Source organism: Telopea speciosissima, chromosome 2 (genome assembly GCF_018873765.1).
Source record: "Telopea speciosissima isolate NSW1024214 ecotype Mountain lineage chromosome 2, Tspe_v1, whole genome shotgun sequence".
Lineage (NCBI taxonomy): Eukaryota > Viridiplantae > Streptophyta > Magnoliopsida > Proteales > Proteaceae > Telopea > Telopea speciosissima.
Window position 1 is genome coordinate 45,363,464 of NC_057917.1, and position 22,717 is coordinate 45,386,180.

Consider the following 22,717-nt stretch of genomic DNA (forward strand, 5'->3'; position numbering starts at 1 on the left):
AGTCCATTATTTTTCCACACCTCTGTGATGCCCTCTTCTATCATTCTATGGCACCTGATCAGAGAGCCCTCTCCCGAAAGTTATTTTACTTGGTTTCTTCTACATAAGGCCCATAGAACTACTTTACTTCCAAAGAACAAAAGTGTGACAATGAAGAAAAGTTTGGTCTTCTACTTTTCAGTTTAGTGTTAGCTTTGAAAGATCTTTCCCTCCCTTCAAGGGTTCAATCCTCCTTCCTAATATCAGAGAAAGAAAACCCTTCTGTATCTACAAACCCTAAATCTCATTTCAATTAGATTCACATTATCTATTTTCCTGATCTGTAATGATTTGGTTTTGGCAGCTTTGCATCATATCAATAGCTCCTTGTGGCCAACTTGGTTACCAATGATCAAATATTCTTCTAAAGATACTGTTTATAGGAGAGATTTATCTTTATTCCGCTTCATCTTTTTTTTTTTTTGGTTAAGGCTGGAGCACTATCCATTTTAGTTTGGATTCGTAGAACTCCAGGTTCGGAATGGTTATTTCTGGGCTAAAAGGGGCAATTTTTGAGGATTTAATTGCGTGAGTTTGTGCAGTTTGGATGATCTGAGTTGGGGTTTCTGGAGTTCGTTGTTGCATTTGGTTGTATTCATCATGTCGGAAGATATGCTAATCCATTTCTCCTCGAATTCTTCAAATCAGTCGGACCCATCTCTGCCGACAAAGCTTGCGAAGCTTGAAGCTAGGATGGCAGGGAAGGGTTCCTCGACCACACCCGTACAGGCAACCTGGTCCACTGCTTCGTCGGCAAAATTTGGAGCTATGGAGGATTCTGCTGAGCCTTCAACTTCAAGTGATTCTGATGATGATGTGAGTTTTTTCCCTTCATTTCGTAGATAGAAAGGTCTTATTTCTGATTGAAAAGAAGTCAACTATGTGCCTATTGAGTGTGACTATTATTGCTGCTAATGTCAGTGTAAACTTTAGTGTTGCTTCTGAATTACTTTTTCGCTTCTCCTATTGTTCTTCTAGTGTCATTTATGCATTTTGCATCTTATTTTACTGTGAGTTGCTACATTGCACAGTTAACCCTGAAGAAGGTTCACATATTGCGTGCAGCATGGATTTTTACTCAACTCAACTCAACTCAACTCAGCCTTGTCCCAACTAAATGGAATCGGCTCCATGAATCTTCTTTCTCCAACCAGCCTATTTAAAGACATATTTGTTACTAATTCTAAGCTATGCATGTTTTTCTTCACCACTTTTCTTAAGGTCATTTTAAGCCTATCCCTGACTCTTTTAGCTCCTCTAATCTGAATCATATCGCTCTCCCTTACTGAGGCATTCAAAGACCTCTGTTGTATGTCCATGCCACTTCAAATGACATTCTCTCAAATTATTGGAGCTACTCCTAAATTTGTCCTAATTTTTTCATTCTTTATTTTATCTTTTCTAGTTTACCAGTCATCCATCTCAATTTTGTCATTTCAGTTTGATTAAGTTTTTTTTTATATGTTTTCTCTTCACTACCCAACATCCAGCTCCATACATCATTGCTGGTCGTATAACTGCCTATAAAATTCCCCTTTTGGGTTTTAAAGGAATACGTCGATCACACAACACTCCAGACGTACCTCTCCACTTCATCCACCCTACTCTAATTCTTTGTGTAACATAATCCTCTATTTCTCCTTCTTTATTTATGATTGAATGTAGGTACCTAAAATTATCACTTTATGGTGTCTCCCTATCATCAATTGGTTGATTTTTACTAATAGCTTAGAAACTTGGATGATAGGCTTCATGCATGGTTGGTTACATATTTGCTATTTATCGGGGGTTTATGAATTGTTTGATTTCAGTAGATCAGTGGACCATAGATCTGTTAGGGTTTAATACCTTAATCAGTAACTTGAGAGAAATTGCATTCTACTTGTTTGATTTTCATGAGCCCAAATCAAGGGTTTCTTTTGTTTGTTTTTTCATATATTGAGCTCCATCTTTTATTGACATTCACTATCAGTCTATCCCTCCCCATTAATGCTTGTCTTCTCTGAATGCAGAATGGAGGCGAGTTTCTTATACAACCCAACACCCAAAAGCGGCAAAAGTTTGAGGAAGATGACTTAACAACTGCTTTTCAACAGTCTGAGGTATAATGTGGTTTACTTCTTTGTTATTTGGAATTTTAGGGGGTTGCTCTACTCTCCTGTAATATATGCAACAAGTTGACATTTTATGAGCTCTGCAATTTTTGTTATGGTTTCCATGTTTGACTGTTTTCTCCCCAAAGTACTTGCAGAATGTATTCAAAAAGATAGTTCTGTACTAAATAAAATTTACTAATCTTCAGTTTTAATCTCAGCAGTGTCTGCTGAAGTCCTGAAACTCAATTTTATTATCATTACTTGTAGAGCAGTAAAGCTCAAACTTTATTATTAATGGCGCTACGGAATATCCTGCTCAATCTAATGTCCTAAAGACCTAGACTCTGCTAAAATTACATAAAACACAAGAAGGAACTGATCAATGAGAAACTACTATTAACTGAATCACTCAGACACAGGTGCAGAAAGAACAGCTTCCAAAAATAGGGGAGAAAATTTATTTTGTATGATCTCTCACTTCAGAATGGAATACTGTTGCATAAATACTGTTTCAACCTTTTATCTTCCCCATTTATTTAACTAAGAATTAAGAAAATCGTATGTATTCTTTTGGCCCTCACAGCTTTGGGAAGTCTATGTTTTCTTTTGTGCTCATTTGCATATAATCATTTAGCCATCCCAAAAGAAAGAAAAACCTATTTTTCATTTTCTGCCCATGTCCACAGCCTATGGATAGTGCTACAAGCATCATGCTTCTGGACACTTCATGTATTTGTTCCCCTTACAAATATGGGGAACGAAGAATGACGATATAGATAAAGATTGCCTGCAGGAAAACAAGCATTATTACATGTAGAAGAAACATCATTCTTATACACATTTATGGACATCTTTGTTTGTCGAGATTTTGGGGCTGTTGTGTCAATCACATGTATTTGTCTCAGACACTGACACACATGACCATTTTATGTAGTTTTCCATGGATATTTATTTTTTTCTTTAAAATGACAATTAATGACTTAACTTAACCTCAAAACCATGAACATGTTGATCTGCATTACTCAGATCCACATTGAGAAGGTACTCGATTTCAATGAGTTCGTGGTTGTGAATTGGATCTTCATGGATATGGGGGCTGTTTCCCTGTGGTAACTCGAGAGAAAAATTATGATATGCTTCTTTGGAGGGTGTCTTTGGCTGTAGCTTATTGGTTCTTGTTATAACTGGGCATGCAAGTACAGGGCATGTCTACTTATTTGCACCTGTAAAATTTACCTGTATGAATGGGCAATGATTGACCATTTTCAGGTTCTTCCAAATTGAGGGTTACTAGGGATCTCCCTTTCTGTGTATTTCTAATGATTCTTTCTTTTTAATTTTTCTTTTTGGTATGTATGGAAAAGGTAAGTATATGTTTCTAATGATTTTTTGAGCATTAGTCTTGCTTCTGACTTTCTTTTGATAACCACGGAAGGTTTCAGCATTGATTCATCATCTATTACCTCCAATACTAGGTGCTCCCCATGTAAAATGGCTTGCGTCAGGGCTTCTATCTACTTTTATTGATCGTGAATCACTTGAATCACTTTGGGGTTTTAGGAAACCCTCTGGTTGTTATGACAGAATTTGACCGGATCCTAACAAATATTGATTGATTGATTGATTTCTGCAATATTTAGCTACAGTTCACATGGTCAATTTCAAAAGAAAGAAATGGCGAAGAAAGAAAAGGCCAATATTATCAGCTGTGGTTGAAGATGTGGGTTTGGTGGGTACAATGATCCCAAATTAGGATAAGTATCATGTGCTGTATGTTATTGTATGTTAAGAAATGCTAGAGAAGTTTTTAGGCAGGATATATTAAATAAGAACTTTCTACTGCTTAATAAAGTCTAGTACCACAATTATGAACGTTATTAACACTTTGCATGCATGAATGTATATCTTTGATGTGCTCTCTCATGGTGATGAGTGATGAGTAATCTAAGAATTTTACCAAGAAATTAAAGAAACTCTAATCTGGAAATACATACGGCAAGAATACCTGGTCAAAATCAACTTGAGTTATGTACCATACTCTCCTGATCATACAGAAATTCATGAGTGGGTATATACTTGAATTTTTTTGTAATGGAAGCCTGAAATAGCAAGGAGTTTACCTGATCAACAACTTTTGGTGAATCACAGAAACACCTTCACATATTAGCCTCCCAACCTTCTCCCCTTGCACAAATAGTAAGCCAATGGCGGCATCCATGAAAGAAAAATATGTCGAGCTGAGAACATTAGTGAGCCAAGAGAGAATAACTTCTGATAGGCTGTGTGGTGCAGTGTTTGCTAAAACTAACTATTGAGACGTAGACTATTACCGCTCCCCTTCTCTCTGCTCCTATTAAAACTCTACTTGAAGAAGGTACTGTCACATTTCCCAATATACCAAAACAGAAATGACTAATGGGGCATAAAAGGAAGAGAATCTTATCTGGAGAAAAAGAAAAGGAACGTGATAGTTCTTATGATCTGTTTATCTAAGCTTTGAATGCATTGATGCTTGATAACAACTTGTATTTTTCTCAGGGGCATGCTTTGTGTTATTGGTGCTTGTGCAAGTTGTCTGGTTTGGGTCTTTTGTTTATGTGTTTATTTCTGGGTTTGTTTTTACAAAGGATTTAATGGGAAGGTAGAAAATAAACCAGGGTGTAGCTGATGGAAGGATAAAGAGTGTAGAAACCATGGAAGCAAAAACTAGTTTGGATGACGCTAGTAGGAAAAAGCAAGGTCGTGGCAGGGGACGGTCTGTTTCAAGCAGGGGACGTGGTTCAAGGGCTAACGACCAAGTGCGGAAACAAGTTTCTCCTTCCACAGTATCACCATCAAATGGCCAGCTTGAGAACTCATCACATAAGGTGAGCATTTAATAGAGTGCATTAATGCATTATCCTTTTAAGAAGGTCTACATTATGCTGTAGTATGAGAAGAACAGCGTCATAAATGGATGCCAAGTAGACATTGAGAGCTCCATCCCTTGGGGAGGTCCAACCTTCTGATAGGTTGACCGTGAGATTTTATTATAGACTTTGGTACAATATATGATCCAATGATTGCACAAAAAGTTCCGTTTGCGCAATTTGCACAGCTCCCTACACTCTTTTTTATCCCCACGCTCAAGCTCCTGTATATTACACTCCTAGTATACTGTTTATGATCAACCCAAAAAGGTCAATTATTCTATCTAGAAAATTATTTTCAGCAGTCTGAAAGGAAATGTACTTGTCTATAAATCATATTTTTGGGACCTGATGAGCCCAAAACTTTCCCAGCTGGTCTACTTGATTGACCTATTTGATGATCTTTCACAAATTCCCTTCACTTGCAATGGGGCAGGCAGGCAGGACAATCTTTCTTTTCTCTTTCCAACCTGATGCAAGTATTCCTTCTGCTGAAATTATGCATACATTTTTGTTTGTCTTTACTCGACCCTTCAAAGCAAACTCTTGATTGCATGGCCTGTCAAACTATTTCCATATATTCAAATCCTTGTAGATTTTAGGATCACTCATTTGCATTATTTCATTAAATTCCAGAAAAATGTTTTTTTTTTTCTGATAATAAAAATATTGGTTAACCATCTATCAAGCTTCAGCTCAACACTATGTAATGCCATATCTGTGTATATTGGTTAGTTATATGAATCATCTTCACAAATCCTCTTTAAGTCTGCAGAAATGGCAGAGCAGCTGATGTGAACAAGTCATGAGAAAATCAAGAACATCTGATATGAACAGTCTGATGTGAACATAAACTGAACTTCTTGTGAAAAATTGGTGCTCTAAATTGGTAAAGGTATTGGGTGCAATTTTGTGTTACTGCATACAAGCTAATCGTTTTCCATTCGCTCTTCTGGCAGGAGAATGGGCCCAAAGAGCAGCTTTGGAAGGATGATAAGACAAATTTGGAGGTACCATCTTATGCTTTATGGTTCTATTTCTTGCAATGGATTTAATGGAGCTGATCCTCCTATTGCTGCAATTTGTATTGATCTCTTCAGTTCTCTTGAGGCAAATGATATCATGACCAATTGCTGAAAGAGACATCAAACTTTTCTTTGTTCTCATGGTTCTTTCCACATTTTCTTTAATAACCTGAAATCAGGAGGAGCTTGCGTCTTTACGTGCAAGGGTTGCATCATTGGAGGAGGATCTCCATAAATCTCACCAAGAAGCATCTGATCATCAACAGCTTTGCAGCCAATTAGAGAAGGTACTAGTCATATAGTGTCATAGAATATAGTTATAAATATACTGTGTACATTCTTATTTGCATACTTGTCGTGTCCACAGGAATTGAAAGACTATAAAGATCATGAACAGCAAATAAAGCCAAAGGTGCTATTCTTTCTGTACTTTTGAGATTTCTCTTTGTGATATGCTCTTTTATAGGCTGATAATACTAGTTACGTCAATGGGAACTGTCCACTTGATGGTCGAGTTAAGATAAGCTTCTGTGGAAGGTCCACCAGAATGGCAATTATGCAATTCTTGATTGGCTTCCTAGAGTAAATTGTGAATGGGAGAATTGGCCTGAAGCTCAACTCTTGGAGTTGGGGCCTGAATTGGAGTGAACCGTATCACCCCGGTGCCATATATAATGTTAGGCTAGAATTGAGAATAAGAATTGGTCCCCAAACATGGCCTTAGACACTTGTCCCCTCAACCATCAGTGGAAACAAAGGGTTTTGCATGTTCAGATATCATGATCAACCAATCATTTGGTCTTGCTTCGTTCTTTATTAGTTTCTCGGGTCTTCGGAAGCATTATAAAAAGTTTCTCATGGCTATATGCCCCTCTCGGTTTTCTTTTTTATGAGTTTTTCTTGTCAAGATATTTCTGTTATCCTTGAATATGACGTCCACCATTTCTGTGGTTGTAAAACCATTTATCATGATCGTTTGCCTTGGTATGCACTCCTCTGATGCAGAGAATAAAATTCATATCTGATCTGCTGATATCCGTTTCGAAAGCAGCGAGGCAAGAAGCAAGATCGAAAGTACGCCAGGAATCTTTGAGGCTTGGAAATGTGGGTGTAATCAGGTATTGAATTTATTTATTTTCATTGTTTTTGACGAGGTGCGAGAGATGTAGAATAGTTTCTCATAAGTATAGTTGCCAAGACAGCTAACAAGGCGTTGGATGGGTGCTTAGGCGACAAGGTGCCCTAGATGTGCATTAATGACTAGCAATGTCTTAGTTATCAGTGTCAGTACCCATATCGATCTCAGCCGATACCGATACAGATCAGCTGTATTGGGCCGGATCGGACTGTTTTGCCCCTCAAAATACCGAAACCTTGGTTTTTTGGACCATTTTACCCTCCCTTTTACCGATTCCACTGCTACGGTATCAGTATCGTATCAATATTGGGTATCGGTGCTGCTGATACCTTGACCTGTGATAACTATATGTAATATAGCAATGATATATAATTATGTTTATATGCAACATAGAATTTATATCAATGCAATTTGATTTAATTATGTTAGTAATGACCTAATATGAGAAAACCAGCATATAGTAAACAAAGCATAGGATTTAATATATGCATATTCGTCAAAAAACAAAGCAATAACCATAAATCAAAGTGAATTCGTGAAGTGTCAACAAGGTGTGTTGTCGCCTTAGACCCAAGAAAGAGCCCGGACACCTAGGTGGAGCCTAGGCGACGACCTGAAAATGATGCTTTTAACGCATTCTCTGGTTTGTATCACTCCAAATGAAAAGAAAAGGTTTCTATTAATATTATGAGGAACACAACTCATAGGTTAGCTTTGAATTTATGCTTCACCCACAGAAGTTGAGGGAAATCTTATTCTAATTTTTCCTTCTCTTATCTTTATATTTTCTAAGCGTGTGTAATTTGTCCTTGAGAACAGTGGCTTAATATAATTCCTCTCTTTAGAAGTGTTATTTTTTATTAGTTGCTTCTTTGAAATTGTTGTCACTTGTTCTTTCCAAATTTTCATGTATCATGACATTTATTAAAGAAGAAAAGGTAGACCAATAGCAAAAGACTAGGCAATATTGTTGACTATGCTACCTGCTCCATATTCTGGGGTTCATTCAGTCAAAACTTTTGCAATAAAGGACGCATTGTTTAGTTTGGTATGCTACAGAATATTTTAAAAGAGAGTTCATAACCATGTAGAAGGTTTTTTTACCCATTTCAACTATTTTTCCTAGGGGACACCCCTATGGTTGTTGATATTTGTAAGTAGAAAAAGAAAAGGGGAGGTGAAGTTAATGCTGAAAGTCTCTTATTCTTTTACATTTATTTCTAATCCTTTTGACTTTACCAGATTATTAATTTCTGTCGGTTTGCTGTGTGGTTGTGATGCAGAGCTGGAACTGTTATATCTGAGATGTGGGAGGACGGGCAAGTATTGAAAGATCTTAATGCACATCTTGTATGACCTTTTCAGCTGCTCATTGTTTGCCTTATAACTACCAAATTTGTTGTCCAAGCTCTCTATTTTATGTTTACCTGTAATTAATCATTTTCTTATGGCTTCCTTCTTAAATATCTATGCTCACTGTGTTTGTTATGTCATTTGAACATACTTTTACTCTTTTAGAGATAAAATGTTTTCTATCTTTACCTGCGGAAGCGACAATAGTATATCAGAATAAAAAATCAAACTCTTGAGTAATGATAATATGAGGGCCTTCACAATGAGATAAAGTTTCTAGATACCTGTTGGGGATGGATTGATGATCCATTTGAGCTTACAGAGGCTCCTTTGAGGGTAGGCCAAATTCTAACTCTAGTCTTCTAGTAACCGCAGGAGTTTGAAAACTGTGATTAGTCCCCGTCACTTCAACTGGTGTCCTGTTTGAGATGCTAAGCCTATGATGCAGAACAATCTTGGACCGGGCCGACCCAACTGGTGTACTACATTGGACCGACCCAAACCCAGTTGAACCGGGTCCAGTTTGAGTGTTTGGATCTAGTAGGATTTTAGGAAGTTTATTTTATTTGGGAAATTATTATGTAATCTTTTATTTTAAGGATGTTATTAGACATGTAGGGAAATTTCCAATTTGAGTTTTATTGGGTTTCCATTTTAGTTAGCCTGGTTTTAGTAAGTAATTAGGAGTCTTTATTTTTTGGTTTTATAAATAGATGTGTAACCAATGTATTGGGAGATTATGCAAGTATGAATTGAAAAAAAAGTGAGTTTGTGCGTTTGCACAACCCCCCCCCCCCCCCTTTCTTTTTCCCCCTCCCCCTCTGATTTCTCCGCAGATTTCCCCTCTCCTATTCTGTCCCCCATTAGCCTATCTGCCGAAAAGACAGTTCTCCACTTCTCAGTTTTTACCTTTTTTGTTTGATTGGATCCATGTAGCCGACCCCATTAAGTTGGGACAAGGCTGAGTTTGTTGTCGTTGTATGGGGCCAAGGTCTTTCTTTAATCATCTTATTCAAATTTTAATTGTATTTTCTTTATTTTCTCGAAATTGTTTTTATTGCTTATATCATTTTATTTTCCTAGAGACATTTATTGGAAACTAAGGAGGCTATCGAACGACATCGGAAGTCGTTGAAGAAACGGCAATCAGGTAATCCTTCAAATTTCATCAGTATCTTAATTCAATTCTAGGTTTACTTCCATAGTTTGGGGCACAAAACTATGATTTATGCTTCTTGGCACATTTCTTTCCTTTGGACATTATTCACAAACTGGTGTACTTTTCATTAAACTGGCACACTAATGAAAGCTTTTGAATGGCTTTAATATTATACTCTGCCTCGAAGATAAGGGTGAGGGGAGCGATGCTGAAACAGGGATATCAGAAGAAGATTATCTCATTCAGGATGAGATTTGTAAATCCCGTCTAACTAGCATCAAACGTGTAAGATTTTTTTGTCATATTTAGTTTCCAGTTTCTTTTCCTCACATGCCCTCAAGTTGGATTTCGAAGAAAGTTCTCTTATCATTTTCTTTCATTTCTAATCTTATCATGTTTGGCTACTTACATTCCATAATTCTCTAGGAGGAAGAAACTTCATTGCGTGAAAGGGATCGCTATGAACTTGAGAAGGGAAGGCTTATACGTGAAATGAAGCGTATAAGAGATGAGGATGGTTCCCGTTTCAATAATTTTCAGATTCTGAATCATCGATATGCCCTCTTAAACCTTCTTGGGAAGGGAGGATTCAGTGAGGTTTACAAGGTACAATTCCATTTCTGCTTTGTGTCTACTAGGCACTAGCTCATCAAGAATTTTGTTTTGTGTTCTGGTTGTGGATGTATTCACCAAAACAAATGAGACAAAAATCCTCCCTCCTGTTGAGCGCCCCCCCCCCCCACACACACACAAAAAAATAAAATAAAATAAAACATTTGTTTGCCTATGGTAGGCATTTGTGAGAATATACTCTTTTGCAGTGATTTGAAGTGGGAACTTTCAAGCAGGCATACGACTTGGTGGAGTATAGATATGTTGCATGCAAGCTGCATGGATTGAATCCCCAGTGGAGTGAAGACAAGAAGCAAAGTTACATACGACATGCGATTCGAGAATACAACATTCATAAGAGCCTGGTGCATAATCACATCGTGCGGCTCTGGGATATCTTTGAGATCGATCAGAACACATTCTGCACCATCTTGGAGTATTGTAGTGGTATATCTATAATCTACTTTCTTATGATCCCTGTCATGGTAGTTATATTCTGTTATAGTTATATAGCACATAACGAAAATATTTTGTTTGGTTCTCATTGAGCACTGAACAATTGCTTCTTAAGGTAATCATGAGGTTCTTGGAATCTGGAAGGCCTACCTTCATTGGTCTCTTGTAATTTTTGCTCAGGTAAAGATCTTGATGCAGTTCTTAAAGCGACACCTATATTGCCAGAGAGGGAAGCTAGGATTATTATGGTTCAGATATTTCAAGGTCTTGTATACTTGAACAAACGGCCACAGAAGATTATCCATTATGATTTAAAGCCAGGGAATGTTCTCTTTGACGAGGTTGGAGTTGCCAAAGTAACTGATTTTGGTCTAAGCAAAATAGTGGAAGATGATGTTGGATCCCAGGGCATGGAACTTACTTCTCAGGGAGCTGGAACGTATTGGTAAGTTGTGCTTCCCTTTAGTTTTCAAGAAATTGAAAACAAGCTCATTGCCTTGGAAATATCTCAAGTGTTTGTTTTCTTAATAGCAAAGAGGAGTTGCAATCTGGCTGCCATGGCTTTTTCTGCTATTTAACTGTGTCTGTGGAGTGTGGACACTGAAAACTTTGTAGTTGTTATCCATGCCACTATCTGATCAAGGGTTAAGTTTCAGTATAGTCTGACGTCACTGTATTGGAATAATGCTTTCCATATTGCTTGAAGCAGTCCACTCTATTGAAGAACAGGGACCATTGGCAAAAGAACAAGGGAAAAACCCATACTTGGTGGCCTTGAGTTGAAGTAGGCCACCATACTTGACATTTGGCTTATTTAGGGGTCTCCACATCTATCCATGGTCAAAATATGGCCAAATGAAGAAACCATGTGGAGCAAATAGGGGTGGCAGAAGGCTCCAGGCTGGGGCGTGGCTGATGACCTTTTTCCAGAACAAAAATAGGAAATTGAGAAAAAAAATGCCCTTTTTTCCCACCTATACATGATTGGAACTAATGTAATGACCTTATTGCATTCTGCCTCCTTTGACATTATGGCCTTTTTTCCAGTTTTGCGCATCTAATATGACAGTATTTCCCCATCTGTATTAACAGTTTGAAAATTTGTATTAGAGAAAAAAGAACTGATTCTTGTGCTGATGCATTTGGTAATGGAACCTCAGTTAAGCCACTCAACAAAAGAAATCATTATCCCTACTTCCCGAGGCAAGATACACCTACCCTCCTATGCCTTCCCACTTTATCTTCTTATATCCTTATTCTTAAATCCATAAGCTCTTTTTTTTTTTTTTTGGGGGGGGGGGGGGGGGGGTGTATGATTTCTTGCACCATATCACTTCTTGTCATAGTTCAATATCTCGCGATATATCGGTATCTCGGGCTTACCGAGATATCCGAAATATACCGAAATTTCTCCGAAATATGGTATTTTTTCTGCCATATTTCGGCACTCCATCTCGATGGGTTTTTGGTCATATTAAGGCCTGATACTTCATGTACACCCTTATTTAAGCTAAATAAACACGTTTAAACCTTTATATTGCAAAAAAATGGAACTCAAAGTGGTGTTTTGGGGTTGCACCCTTCATTGACTGTATACGGTCGAACCCTGATGTATAAAATAGTTAAATACATATTGTTTAAGTATTAAAAGACATAATAAGAAATTTAAACAAAGTAATGAAACAAAAATAAAGTCAAATGTAGCCTTTAGTTTAAACTTTAAAGTTTAAATTCATAAAGTCATAAGTGCATAAGTCATAACTCATAAACTTCATAATAGTCAATAGTTCAATACTCAATACACAAAGTATTTTTACGAAATTTACCGAAATATACCGAAATGTACTGAAATTTACCGAAATATACTGCTCAATACATAGTATTTTTACGAAATATACCGAAATTTCTACGAAATTTGAACTTTTTTCATTTCGGAAGCCCATCTCGACTCGGTAGTGTCAAAATTACCGAAATTTACCGAAATTTCGGTGATATATCGCGAAATTTTGTACCATGCTTCTTGTGCAGTCAGTAGTCTTTGTTGTACATGACGTAATTATCTCCATTGACACCTTTTAAAAAAAATGCCTTGACTTTTGTCTGTCTTGTGTATAATTGTGATCAATAATATTGATGAAAAGATATTTTATTTATTATGAGGGTAATAGTTATAGCTACTTGTTAGAAACTGTAAAACCAACTTGGCTCCTCAAGATATCATTAGATGTAAGAGACTATTGTATATAAGAGGGTCTGTAATATTAGTGCTATGCCAAGTTCCCACAGACAACGCATTCATCTGTGGATTCTGATTCAATGTTTTCTGTTATTATGGTTATAGCTGCTCAATCATCTAAATATCCTCCATCTCAGGTTTCCCTCATTCCATGTATTTGTTGTCTTGGTTACCTGAAAATTTTTCTTCACAAAATGGGGCTATGTTTTATCTGTCTTTACCGATTTCTTTTGGTTTTATATGCATGCTTGAGTTACACAGCTTGAGTAAGAAAGAACTTGCTAATTTGAGTACAAATTCTATCGTTCATCATGGGAATATGTTCATATTGATTTTCAAAACTGTTATGAAGCTGAGTGAATGTCTTTGCAGTTAGAGATAGCAAAGGTGTTATCCCCAATGGTTAGTGGCCCTAACTAGGCACGGTTCAAGAAGTCATAATTTTTCGGGTTTCGGTCAGGTTTTGACCTAAAATTGTACCATTTTGGCTGTGCAAGTTTCATTTGACCATTTTGGTGGTCAAATGGTCATAGTTTGGCCCGAAACTTCAAGGAAACCCTAATTAAGCATTCTAAATATATTGGAACCTGTAGATTATAAAAAACACATCCAAATGGTAGTTTGGTTTTGGACCCTAGGTTGCTAGTGTACGTCGTATCGTATTGTATTCTTTCTCTAATATAGCCTATTCTACACATAATTTAATAATAAAACACACAAAATTCAATTAAATCAACTCTAATATGGATTAGGAAAAAAAAAAATCATTTAATTGTACACTTGCAAGCAATCAAGAACAACTGTTGCTAGTGTATGCCATACCCTATTTTTTTAACAAGCCTTGACCTTTGCCACAGAGCAAACAATGAAAGACCAATCCAGATTTTTCTCAGCGATTGACCCTTGACTATTGATTCTTGGATCTGACTGGGAACCATTAGAATTGATCTGAAACGAAGCACTTCGTCTATGGGCATTGTAGAAAGGATAGAATATGACTCTAATCGTTCTTTCCAAATCTGGTCTTTTTCCCCCTTGTAAAGTCAAAACCGCCGAAAATAGCAGAATGAGTTGAAATTTCGACCCATTTTGATCTAAACACTGCTTATAAAAGCACTTTTGTATCATTACGAAGTGATACTGAATTGCGAAACATGACCAATATCTTGCTGAAACTACAAAAATCTCGATCAAATCATGGTATCCCTTATGAGTCGCACTGCTTTCGTTTCAACCTTTGTTGAAACCGAATTTTCACTAGATTTTGATGGTTTCAACTGAAATCTCAAACCTTGTTACTAGGTTAGGGCTAGGTTGGTATTTGGAATCCCTAGGGCAATGCCTTACCCATCCTTGCATAAATCCATTTTCCCTTCTCTAATTTCCTTGTAAAATTGGAAAGTTTTGTGTGTGCTTTAAAGGTTGGGTGGGTTATGGTCGACTTGCATAAAGTTCAGTAGAGTGAAACTATCCTGTTTTCAACCTGTTGCCATCCCTAATCCCAGCCAATGCACTATAGGAACATATCTTCTTGTTCACAACTTCATCCTTTTCTAAGTGTTAAAAGCCGTACCCTGTGCACGAGGCTCCCACCACTGCAGGGTCTGGGGAGGGTCATAATGTACGCAGCCTTACCCCCGCTTCGTGGAGAGGCTGTTTCCAGAGACTCGAACCCGTGATCACTTGGTCACAATGGAGCAACCTTAACCATTGCACCAAGGTCCACCATCATCCTCTTTAAGTGTTGCTTTTGTCCAGTTCTTTGATATGAATCATTTCTTTTAACTTGCTTTTAATATTTTCCTCTGCGCTTTTCTTATGTTTGGACAAGGAACGGCTCACAGACCATGCCTTTTGTTATCTCTCAGGTACTTGCCTCCAGAGTGCTTTGAGCTCTCCAAGACACCACTCATATCATCTAAGGTCTGTTGCCTCCAAACTTGCAATTTTTGCTTTCTTAGGACTGTAGGGCCTCTTGTAATTAGTAATAATGGTGGAAGGAAATTTTAGTCATTACTTGATAGTTTTTGTTATAAGTAACTGTGATAAACTGTGAAACCAATTTGGTTCCTCAAAATATCATTAGATATAATAGTAGTTACTAACAGAATATGAGTTATAAGAGGGCTTACTGTATTTAGAATTGTAACAGATACCATTGGGTATTTGTAGTTTGGATACCTGCCTGCTATTTGAAGTCTTTGACAGGTCAATGAATTGCAACCAGAGGAAAGGTGGCACCTATGGGGAAGAAGACAGTTGAGCTTCCCCCCAAACACATTGTATTCCTTTAGTTACAATCCATTGAACATTTGAACCTCACCGTTCTTCTCACACCTGAATTATTAAATCAATGGTTAGTTACTAATGCGTGAAGAAAAAACATGAACCCGAGGTGTAGCATTGAAGTTTTAACCTCCCTTAACTTTACCAATTAACAAGTTGTGTTTCTGAGAACTGTTTGGCTTGGTGTTGGTGAAAATCTGATTCTGGCATGAGCTTTCTGGACTCAAGCATTTCAATTTTCAATTTGTATGTGCATTTTTTATGAGCTTTTCTTGTGTTTGTAGTTGGAGGAGACCCCATATTAACAGGCAACTCTGCTTGGTACACAGGTTGATGTGTGGTCAGCTGGTGTGCTGTTCTACCAAATGCTCTTTAGTAAACGCCCTTTTGGGCATGACCAGACCCAGGAGCGGATACTTCGTGAAGATACAATTATTAAAGCACGCAAAGTGGAGTTTCCATCTCGGCCTGCCATCTCAAACGAGGCAAAGGTGAGCTCTTTCAACTTTTGTAATTTGTAGATGTACAACTTTTATTAACCTCTTGTCTGGCATTTCAGAATCTCTAGTTTTCCTACGAAAAATCGTAAATGAATTAACACTAAGTACTCTGGAATATTCTTTCCATATGATTATTACAAACCTCTGATTCCAAGATCTGCTTTTAGATGCTTAGTGATCCTTACAAGAGGCACAATGCATTATGGTTTTGGGAGAGTCAGGTAAACGTGAAGAAAAAGGGGTTGTTTTGTGGCAGACCTAGCAGTAATTTCCTGTTATCTGTATCTTTTTGAATTTTCGCAGGATCTTATACGTCGATGTTTAACATATAACCAAGCTGAGAGGCCTGATGTTCTAACCATTGCTCAAGATCCATATCTTTCTTATGCGAAGAAATGATAGAGAAGAATGACTCAGACGATGGACCCAGAACATAAATGACATTCTTATATCATCTTTAGGTGGCAATTGTTACTGAAATACCCAAGTGGAAATTTGTAAATGTTGTTCAGCTTTTGTATTTTCCTTTCTATCTTATAGGTTCTCCTCCAGTAGTTTTTTTTTTAATATTTTTTTTTGGGGGGGGGGGGGGTTTGCGGTTTGTCCAAGTTCAATTGTTACTAAATTGTACATTGGGTTCAGTTTTTCTTGGTAATGAACTTTATGTTCCCATTGAATTCGTTTCCAAATGTTGCTCTAAATTCAATATGGTTTGTTGGTTCCTCTTGTATATGATGATTGAGTTAGAACGCATGTGTTCATTCAAATATGAGCCCACGTGATACAGAATCGAGTTTCTCTTGACATACGCGGCTTGGCCAACCGTAAAATTTATACTGTCTATGTTCCTATTGTATAGCTCGTAAGAGTGCTTTTTCTTTGGATCAAGTAGGTTGAAGGTATGCTGTTTATGGGAGTGACATGGTAACAAGTTGAGATTACCCTGAGCATCACAAAGACGGAGAAATTAAAAAAAAAATAAAAGCAGATGAAAGATTGATGCAACAACCATTTTGTTAACAAGAATGCAGGATAATTCAACGGTAAGGTTGCTCCATTGCGACCTAATGGTTGCAGGTTTGAGTTGGGAAATAGCCTTTTTGCAAAACGAGGAATATATGATGTGAGTTTAAAAAAAAGGGGAAAGAGGAGAGGGAGAAACATATAGATTAGAGGTAGGGTTTTGGAACATAGAAGTGGTAACACTATTTTGAGGATGTGAATGTCTGATATCCAAATGGAAATCGATCTAGTGGAAAAGGTTGAGAGAGATTTGTTATGTATGTTTTGAATTCTTGTACTTGCTCCAAAACTTTTTCTTGTAGAGAGAGATTTTGGGTTTTCCATTTAGGGTTTCTGGGAGAGAGCAGCAATGCCGTTTTTGGGTGTTCTTAAGAGTTATCCATTTTAGCTTTCTCCAATTTATATAGTGAAACATTTTCAGCTGCGCCTATGGACGTAACACACCATATTGGTGTGTGAACCACGTTAATTATTTGTGTCATCTTGCTCTGTTTTTTGTTTTTGTTCGTGTTTTGTTTAGTGTTTGTTCTAACAGGATTTTCTCAATCTTCGCAGTCACAGAAACTTTCTTGGACCACACATTTGCATCCTTGACTAGGTGGTATGGGAATCCTTGCCAGTAGGAGCTAGTAGGGTCCTAAGAAATCATGGGATCGACTCTCCGGCTTCACAGAGGAGGGGTGTTGCTTGGTTAAGGGGTTGGGGGTGTGGGGGGGTTTATCCCCAACCCCCCAACCCCACCCCCCCCCCCCCCCCAAAAAAAAAAAAAAAAAAAAAAAAAAAGAGGAAAGAAAGAAAGAATAGGGACCCATCAGTTTGATGGCCCACTCCTATCCAACTGTGATCTGTGACCATTCCTGAAAAATCCTATTTGTTACCACAAGACATTCAAATAGATAAGCTTAGGAGAGAGCTACACATATCACCTGTTCTCTTTTTCATTCATGGCTTTATCTTTCTCTAGTGCTGGATTCTCCTCAAAGCTACAATACAACCCAAACCCACCATTAAAATACTTGAAAACATGGATTCAAAACCCCCATATGGTTTTCAGATGTGAATCATCAGAATCTGAATTCCCAGAAAAGCAGTCAGAGTTGCCCAAAAGGAATTCAAAACTTCAGATCGGGTCTCCAATTGTATTCGTTGAAGCTCCAGAGATTATAAAGACTGCAGCTTCAGTGCCATGTCTCAGGGTCAATACAGGTTTAGTTAAGGCAGGTGATGTGGGAAGGTAACCCTTCACATCTCTTAAGCTTCGATCAGTTACCTTCTTTCTTTTGTATGGATGCTGTGGGGAGACAATTCTCCATTTCTTATCCATTTACTTGCTTACTTTTGCTAAAAGAAAAGCTAATTATAAGGTCAACTATGCAGAATTGTGGCAAGAAAGCCTAAGGATGTATGGGCAGTACGTCTTGCTATTGGTACCTATCTCATAGATGGAAAGCATTTCAGGCCCTTAGACCTAGATGAATGATTAATGGTTCACATTTATACAGTTCTTATGAGGTTCTAAGAGACCTTTTATGTCTAAATCAAATTGGTTTTGTATTCCTTTTCAATTTTTCTTGTTTAACCTGAGGACCTAAATGAATGAATGAGCATGAACTGATTTTTCTTTTAACCTTCTAGTTTTTGGTGTACTAGGTGTTGATTGGTTGCTTACAGATTAGGGATCGATAAACCTCAACCTATAGTTGCACCAGGCTGAATTACATTGACTGCGATTCAGTCTTTAGGCATGCCATACATACTTGAATTTGCTCAATTATTGTTATAGAAATATTCATTCAAAACGTACATGATAATACATGTAAAAAGGGGAATTGAATACTTATCTAAATTATAGACAAATCGAGGTTGATTATGGCAAACTCAAATACTATGCAAGACATCATGAACCTGATAAAGGATGTAAAACCTTATAGAAACAGTGGAGCTGAGATGTGCCAGACTTCACTTTCCTTTAAATTGTAAACGCCCCCTATGATGCACAATCGAGTTCCTGTGAATGAGCCTTCAAGATAAAACAATCCCCGAGTGGCTCATCCAGTAGTAGTTGCACTCACTTATTGGGCCACGCCGGGATAAACTCGGCCGGTTGTATTTAACCAATAAGAAAAGGAACTTCAAGAACTCACGTAAAAGTATCTAAAACTAAGTAAACTCAATCAAAGAGCAAGGAAGAGAGTAAGAGAGCATTTCTAGAGTAATCCCAACATCCATTTTTCGTTCTTTATATAAATAGGGAGAAAGTGTCCCTTGGACACATCCATTCAGAACACCCCAATAGAGGTGACTGCCGTATTATAATTTTAATGTTGTTGTTCCTCGGAATTTAGTCCCATATCGGTTGTGCTTAGGACATGGAATGTCCATATAAGTGGCAGCCAACCTTCACATGTTATGACGCATTTTAAGGCCGCGTGGTGAGCCTTAGCCAAAGCGGACAGTTCTTGGTATTATATCAAGTAACAAGATGATGAGTATTTCAGACTTGGGGCTCCGCAAACGTTTGCAATGGATTTGGTGTTCTTCAAATCATCATACTTTCGACTACCAATACCCAGTCTTTATAAGAGTCATGACAGTCATGGGAATCATTGGAGAGAGCAACGACTCCTTTCTGCAAAATGCAGAATCACCCATCCTCATTTACTTCTCTCTTCATCCCTTCTGTTACGGGATAATGTCGTATAAGGTCATTGTTCCTTCTATTACGGGATAATGTCGGGTAAGATAGGATGAGGCCAATGTAGCCACATCCCTACATCTCCCACTTGTCCATGTTGGTCGAATGCAAATTCATAATTCCCATTCCAAGAATTGCATTTCATTTCAAGTTTCCATTTCTAGGATGTTTTGTTGTGATATTTCCATTTCTATTCATATTCCCATAAACAATCTTGTAAAATTTTCATTATCATGACGGGGAACATTCAGTTCCTATTCCAGACTTAGACTAATCTAAGTCCCATTAAATTCACATGTTTAATGTAGGCTTTTGCACGAACTCCCTTTGTAAGGGGATCAACTACTAGGTATATATTTTACTTTAATTTCACCTTTTCCTTCTATAGCTCGTATATAATAATATTGTATTTCTATATGTTTTTCCTTTGAGCTATTTGCACCACTGTGTATTAGGCTTAGTGCAGTCTGATTATCACAAAAAATTTCCATTGGATCATTTACTAGATCCAACCTAAATTCCATTAAGATCCGTCTTATTTAGACTGCATGAGTAGTTGTCATACAAACAATGTACTTAGCTTCCTGTGTGTGCTTTGCAACACACCCTTGTTTCTTGCTATCCCAAAAAACAACTGCACCTCTAAATATAAACACATGACCAGAGGTGGATTTGCAATAATCTCTATCACCTCCGAAGTCAGCATCAAAGTATCCAATGATCTCAAGCTTTTCTGCTTGGAAACACAATTTCAAGTGTTTAGTTCCTTTGATGTACTTCATAATCCTTTTCACTGCTTCCCAATGGGCAAAGCCAGGATTACTTTAGTATCTACTTACCAAACCAATTGGATAGGTCAAATCCGGTCGTGTACACAACATAGAGTACATCAAACTACCTATTGCTTGAGCATAAGTTACATTTAACTTTTCTTGTCTTTTTTTGAGGACATTGATTTTTAACACAATTGGAGTTGATGAAAGATTGGAATTCTGCATCCTAATCTTTTCAACACAAAGTTCAAGTATTTTTCTTGCTCAAACACAACCTATATTGTGTTCGATCCCTCGAGAATTGAATTCCTAAGATATAGGATGCTTCCCCAATATCCTTCATTTCAAATCTGTTACTAAGTTCATACTTAGTTCTGTTTAGCATATCCAAGTCATTTCCAGCTAACAATATGTCGTCAACAGACAAGGAGAGAATAGTAAAACTACTCACTCTTCAACATATATATACAGTTGTCCAACTTCTTAACCATAAAACCCAATTTAAGGATCATTTTACGGAATACTAAGGTACAGTTTGACAACGTTACTAGTGTTTTTGTTCCATTTCTGACAAAAAACGTATTTTGGTGTTACTGTTACCAAAATAATGTTACTAGCTTGTTTGATAAACATGTTCCAGAAACGTATCCAGAACACTATTAATACTGAAAGGCGTTTGATAAAACTTGTTTCTGTAACAGTTTTGTATTGATTAATATAAATTATAAAATTGTCATTTTTACTAAAATACATATAAAGTCATGGATGGTAGGACATTAAAAATTATTTTTAATAAAAAAAATATTGAAAATATGGGAAAGAAAAGATACTACCATGTACAGAGAGAGAGAGAAAGAGAGTGAACGAATTATTCAACCCATCTGTGTATTTTGTGTTGGGGGAGTGGACACCTATGCCTTGTGTACACTTAACGGATTAATTTTTTTTCTTCATAATTTTGGATACATATACACGTCAAACCAAACCAAAATCAATTCGATAAAAAGAAACCGATATGAAGCCAAAACCAAACTGAAACCAAAGCTTTCCGAAATTAATTCAGCTCAGGCCAAAACTGGCACGAACCGACCGATTGACACCCCTACCATAGGCCCTCAAAACTCTCCAATACAATACGACTACAGTAATACAATCAATACAAACATGGTCGTGTGAAGCATAGTGAATGAGGTCAAAAGGCTCAAAATGAAATCGACAAGATTTTATAAACATCAAGCCCCACAAAAGGGGCATTGCTTTATCCCTCTGAGATGTGCTTACATCGTTGTGCTCCCTCAATTCGGCACTAGTAGGGTCACTTTGTACACCTCTGTAACTACTAAACGGCAACACTGGAAATGGTTCTCACCCCTTTGCTTTACAACTTCGATTCTTTTCTTTTTCTCTGTATGGGTGATGAGGATCCAACACTGTCACTCTTTGTTTCTATGTAATGAATCACTGATTATTGATTCGTACAAGTCAGTGAGAGCTTTGGACAACTCTCTCTATCTCTCCTCAATTGGTCAGGACATTGCACATGGTTAATGTAGCACAGAATTTACAAAAAGCTCCAAAACAAAACTCAGTTTTCACTAGTCCTCTTCTCTGTTTTTCATGTGTACCAGACATTAAAATCCAACCCAGAACTACCTTACAGGAGAAATCAGATTATCCTGAAATAGTCTGAGAAACACATGAATCTTGGCAACATCAATAAACAAGTTATACACCAATACGTAACTTGATAGATACCTTGGAATCAACATTAATTATTTTTTGTAACCTGTCTAACCCATATCATCCATTGAATAATCCATTTCAACCACTGCTTTCCTCTGGATGATTGATGCTATAAGATAGTCTCCCCATAATAAACCAACAACCGAATTTGGAACATTCGGAGACACCAAGTACATGTCCTCAAAGGGTAGTTTACAAGACTACAAGCATAAAGTCAGGTCCTGTATAAACTACTCATCAAAAAGAAATCTGAGTTTGGCTTTTGGTACATGATTCTATAAACTACTCATCATCCTGTATGATGCTCATGATTGTCTTCTATGAACAGTTGAATAAAAAGGGTAATGGTGGATTCGAACCACCATCCCCTTGGAACATGCTTGACACATCCTCATGTTCCAAGTGCTCTACCAATTTGAGCTAAAGACCCAACAAGTAAACTTTGAAATTTACAAGTAATCATGAGACCATGCCACAAACCATGCTTCAATGATAATACCCAATGGGGACTTTGCCACAACCCTTCATATGCTGTAATAGTTTCAGGGAAAGTCTATTACATGTATTTAATTTGATTAATATTGCACTCCATGCAGCTTTTTTTCTTTCTTCTTTCAAAAAAAAAAAAAAAAACTGATCGGTTCTAAGACTGTTTTAGTCCAAGCACTCTCTTC

At 37.3% G+C, this 22,717-nt stretch overlaps 2 protein-coding genes across 4 annotated transcripts; both read left to right on the forward strand.

Moving 5' to 3' along the window:
* The first annotated feature begins 529 nt into the window (after window positions 1–529).
* On the forward strand, window positions 530–16,407 carry LOC122652960 (serine/threonine-protein kinase TOUSLED-like). 3 transcript variants are annotated; one of them, XM_043846846.1, is made up of 16 exons: window positions 530–855; window positions 2,052–2,141; window positions 4,781–5,002; window positions 6,004–6,054; window positions 6,249–6,356; window positions 6,437–6,481; window positions 7,075–7,187; window positions 8,491–8,557; window positions 9,644–9,710; window positions 9,907–10,004; window positions 10,146–10,325; window positions 10,568–10,778; window positions 10,968–11,232; window positions 14,892–14,946; window positions 15,639–15,800; window positions 16,113–16,407. In XM_043846846.1, exons 1-16 carry the CDS (start codon window positions 640–642, stop codon window positions 16,206–16,208), a joined length of 2,046 nt encoding a protein of 681 aa, XP_043702781.1. In that variant the 5' UTR covers window positions 530–639; the 3' UTR covers window positions 16,209–16,407. The 3 variants fall into 3 exon arrangements, with proteins under 3 accessions (XP_043702781.1, XP_043702782.1, XP_043702783.1); XM_043846847.1 differs by having other exon boundaries at window positions 4,793–5,002; XM_043846848.1 differs by lacking the exon at window positions 4,781–5,002.
* A 1,338-nt stretch (window positions 16,408–17,745) lies between these two features.
* Window positions 17,746–18,364, forward strand: LOC122652139. Its single transcript, XM_043845810.1, has 2 exons — window positions 17,746–18,066; window positions 18,210–18,364. The coding sequence occupies exons 1-2, from the start codon at window positions 17,777–17,779 to the stop codon at window positions 18,310–18,312; spliced, it is 393 nt and encodes a 130-aa protein (XP_043701745.1). The 5' UTR covers window positions 17,746–17,776; the 3' UTR covers window positions 18,313–18,364.
* Window positions 18,365–22,717: the final 4,353 nt, after the last annotated feature.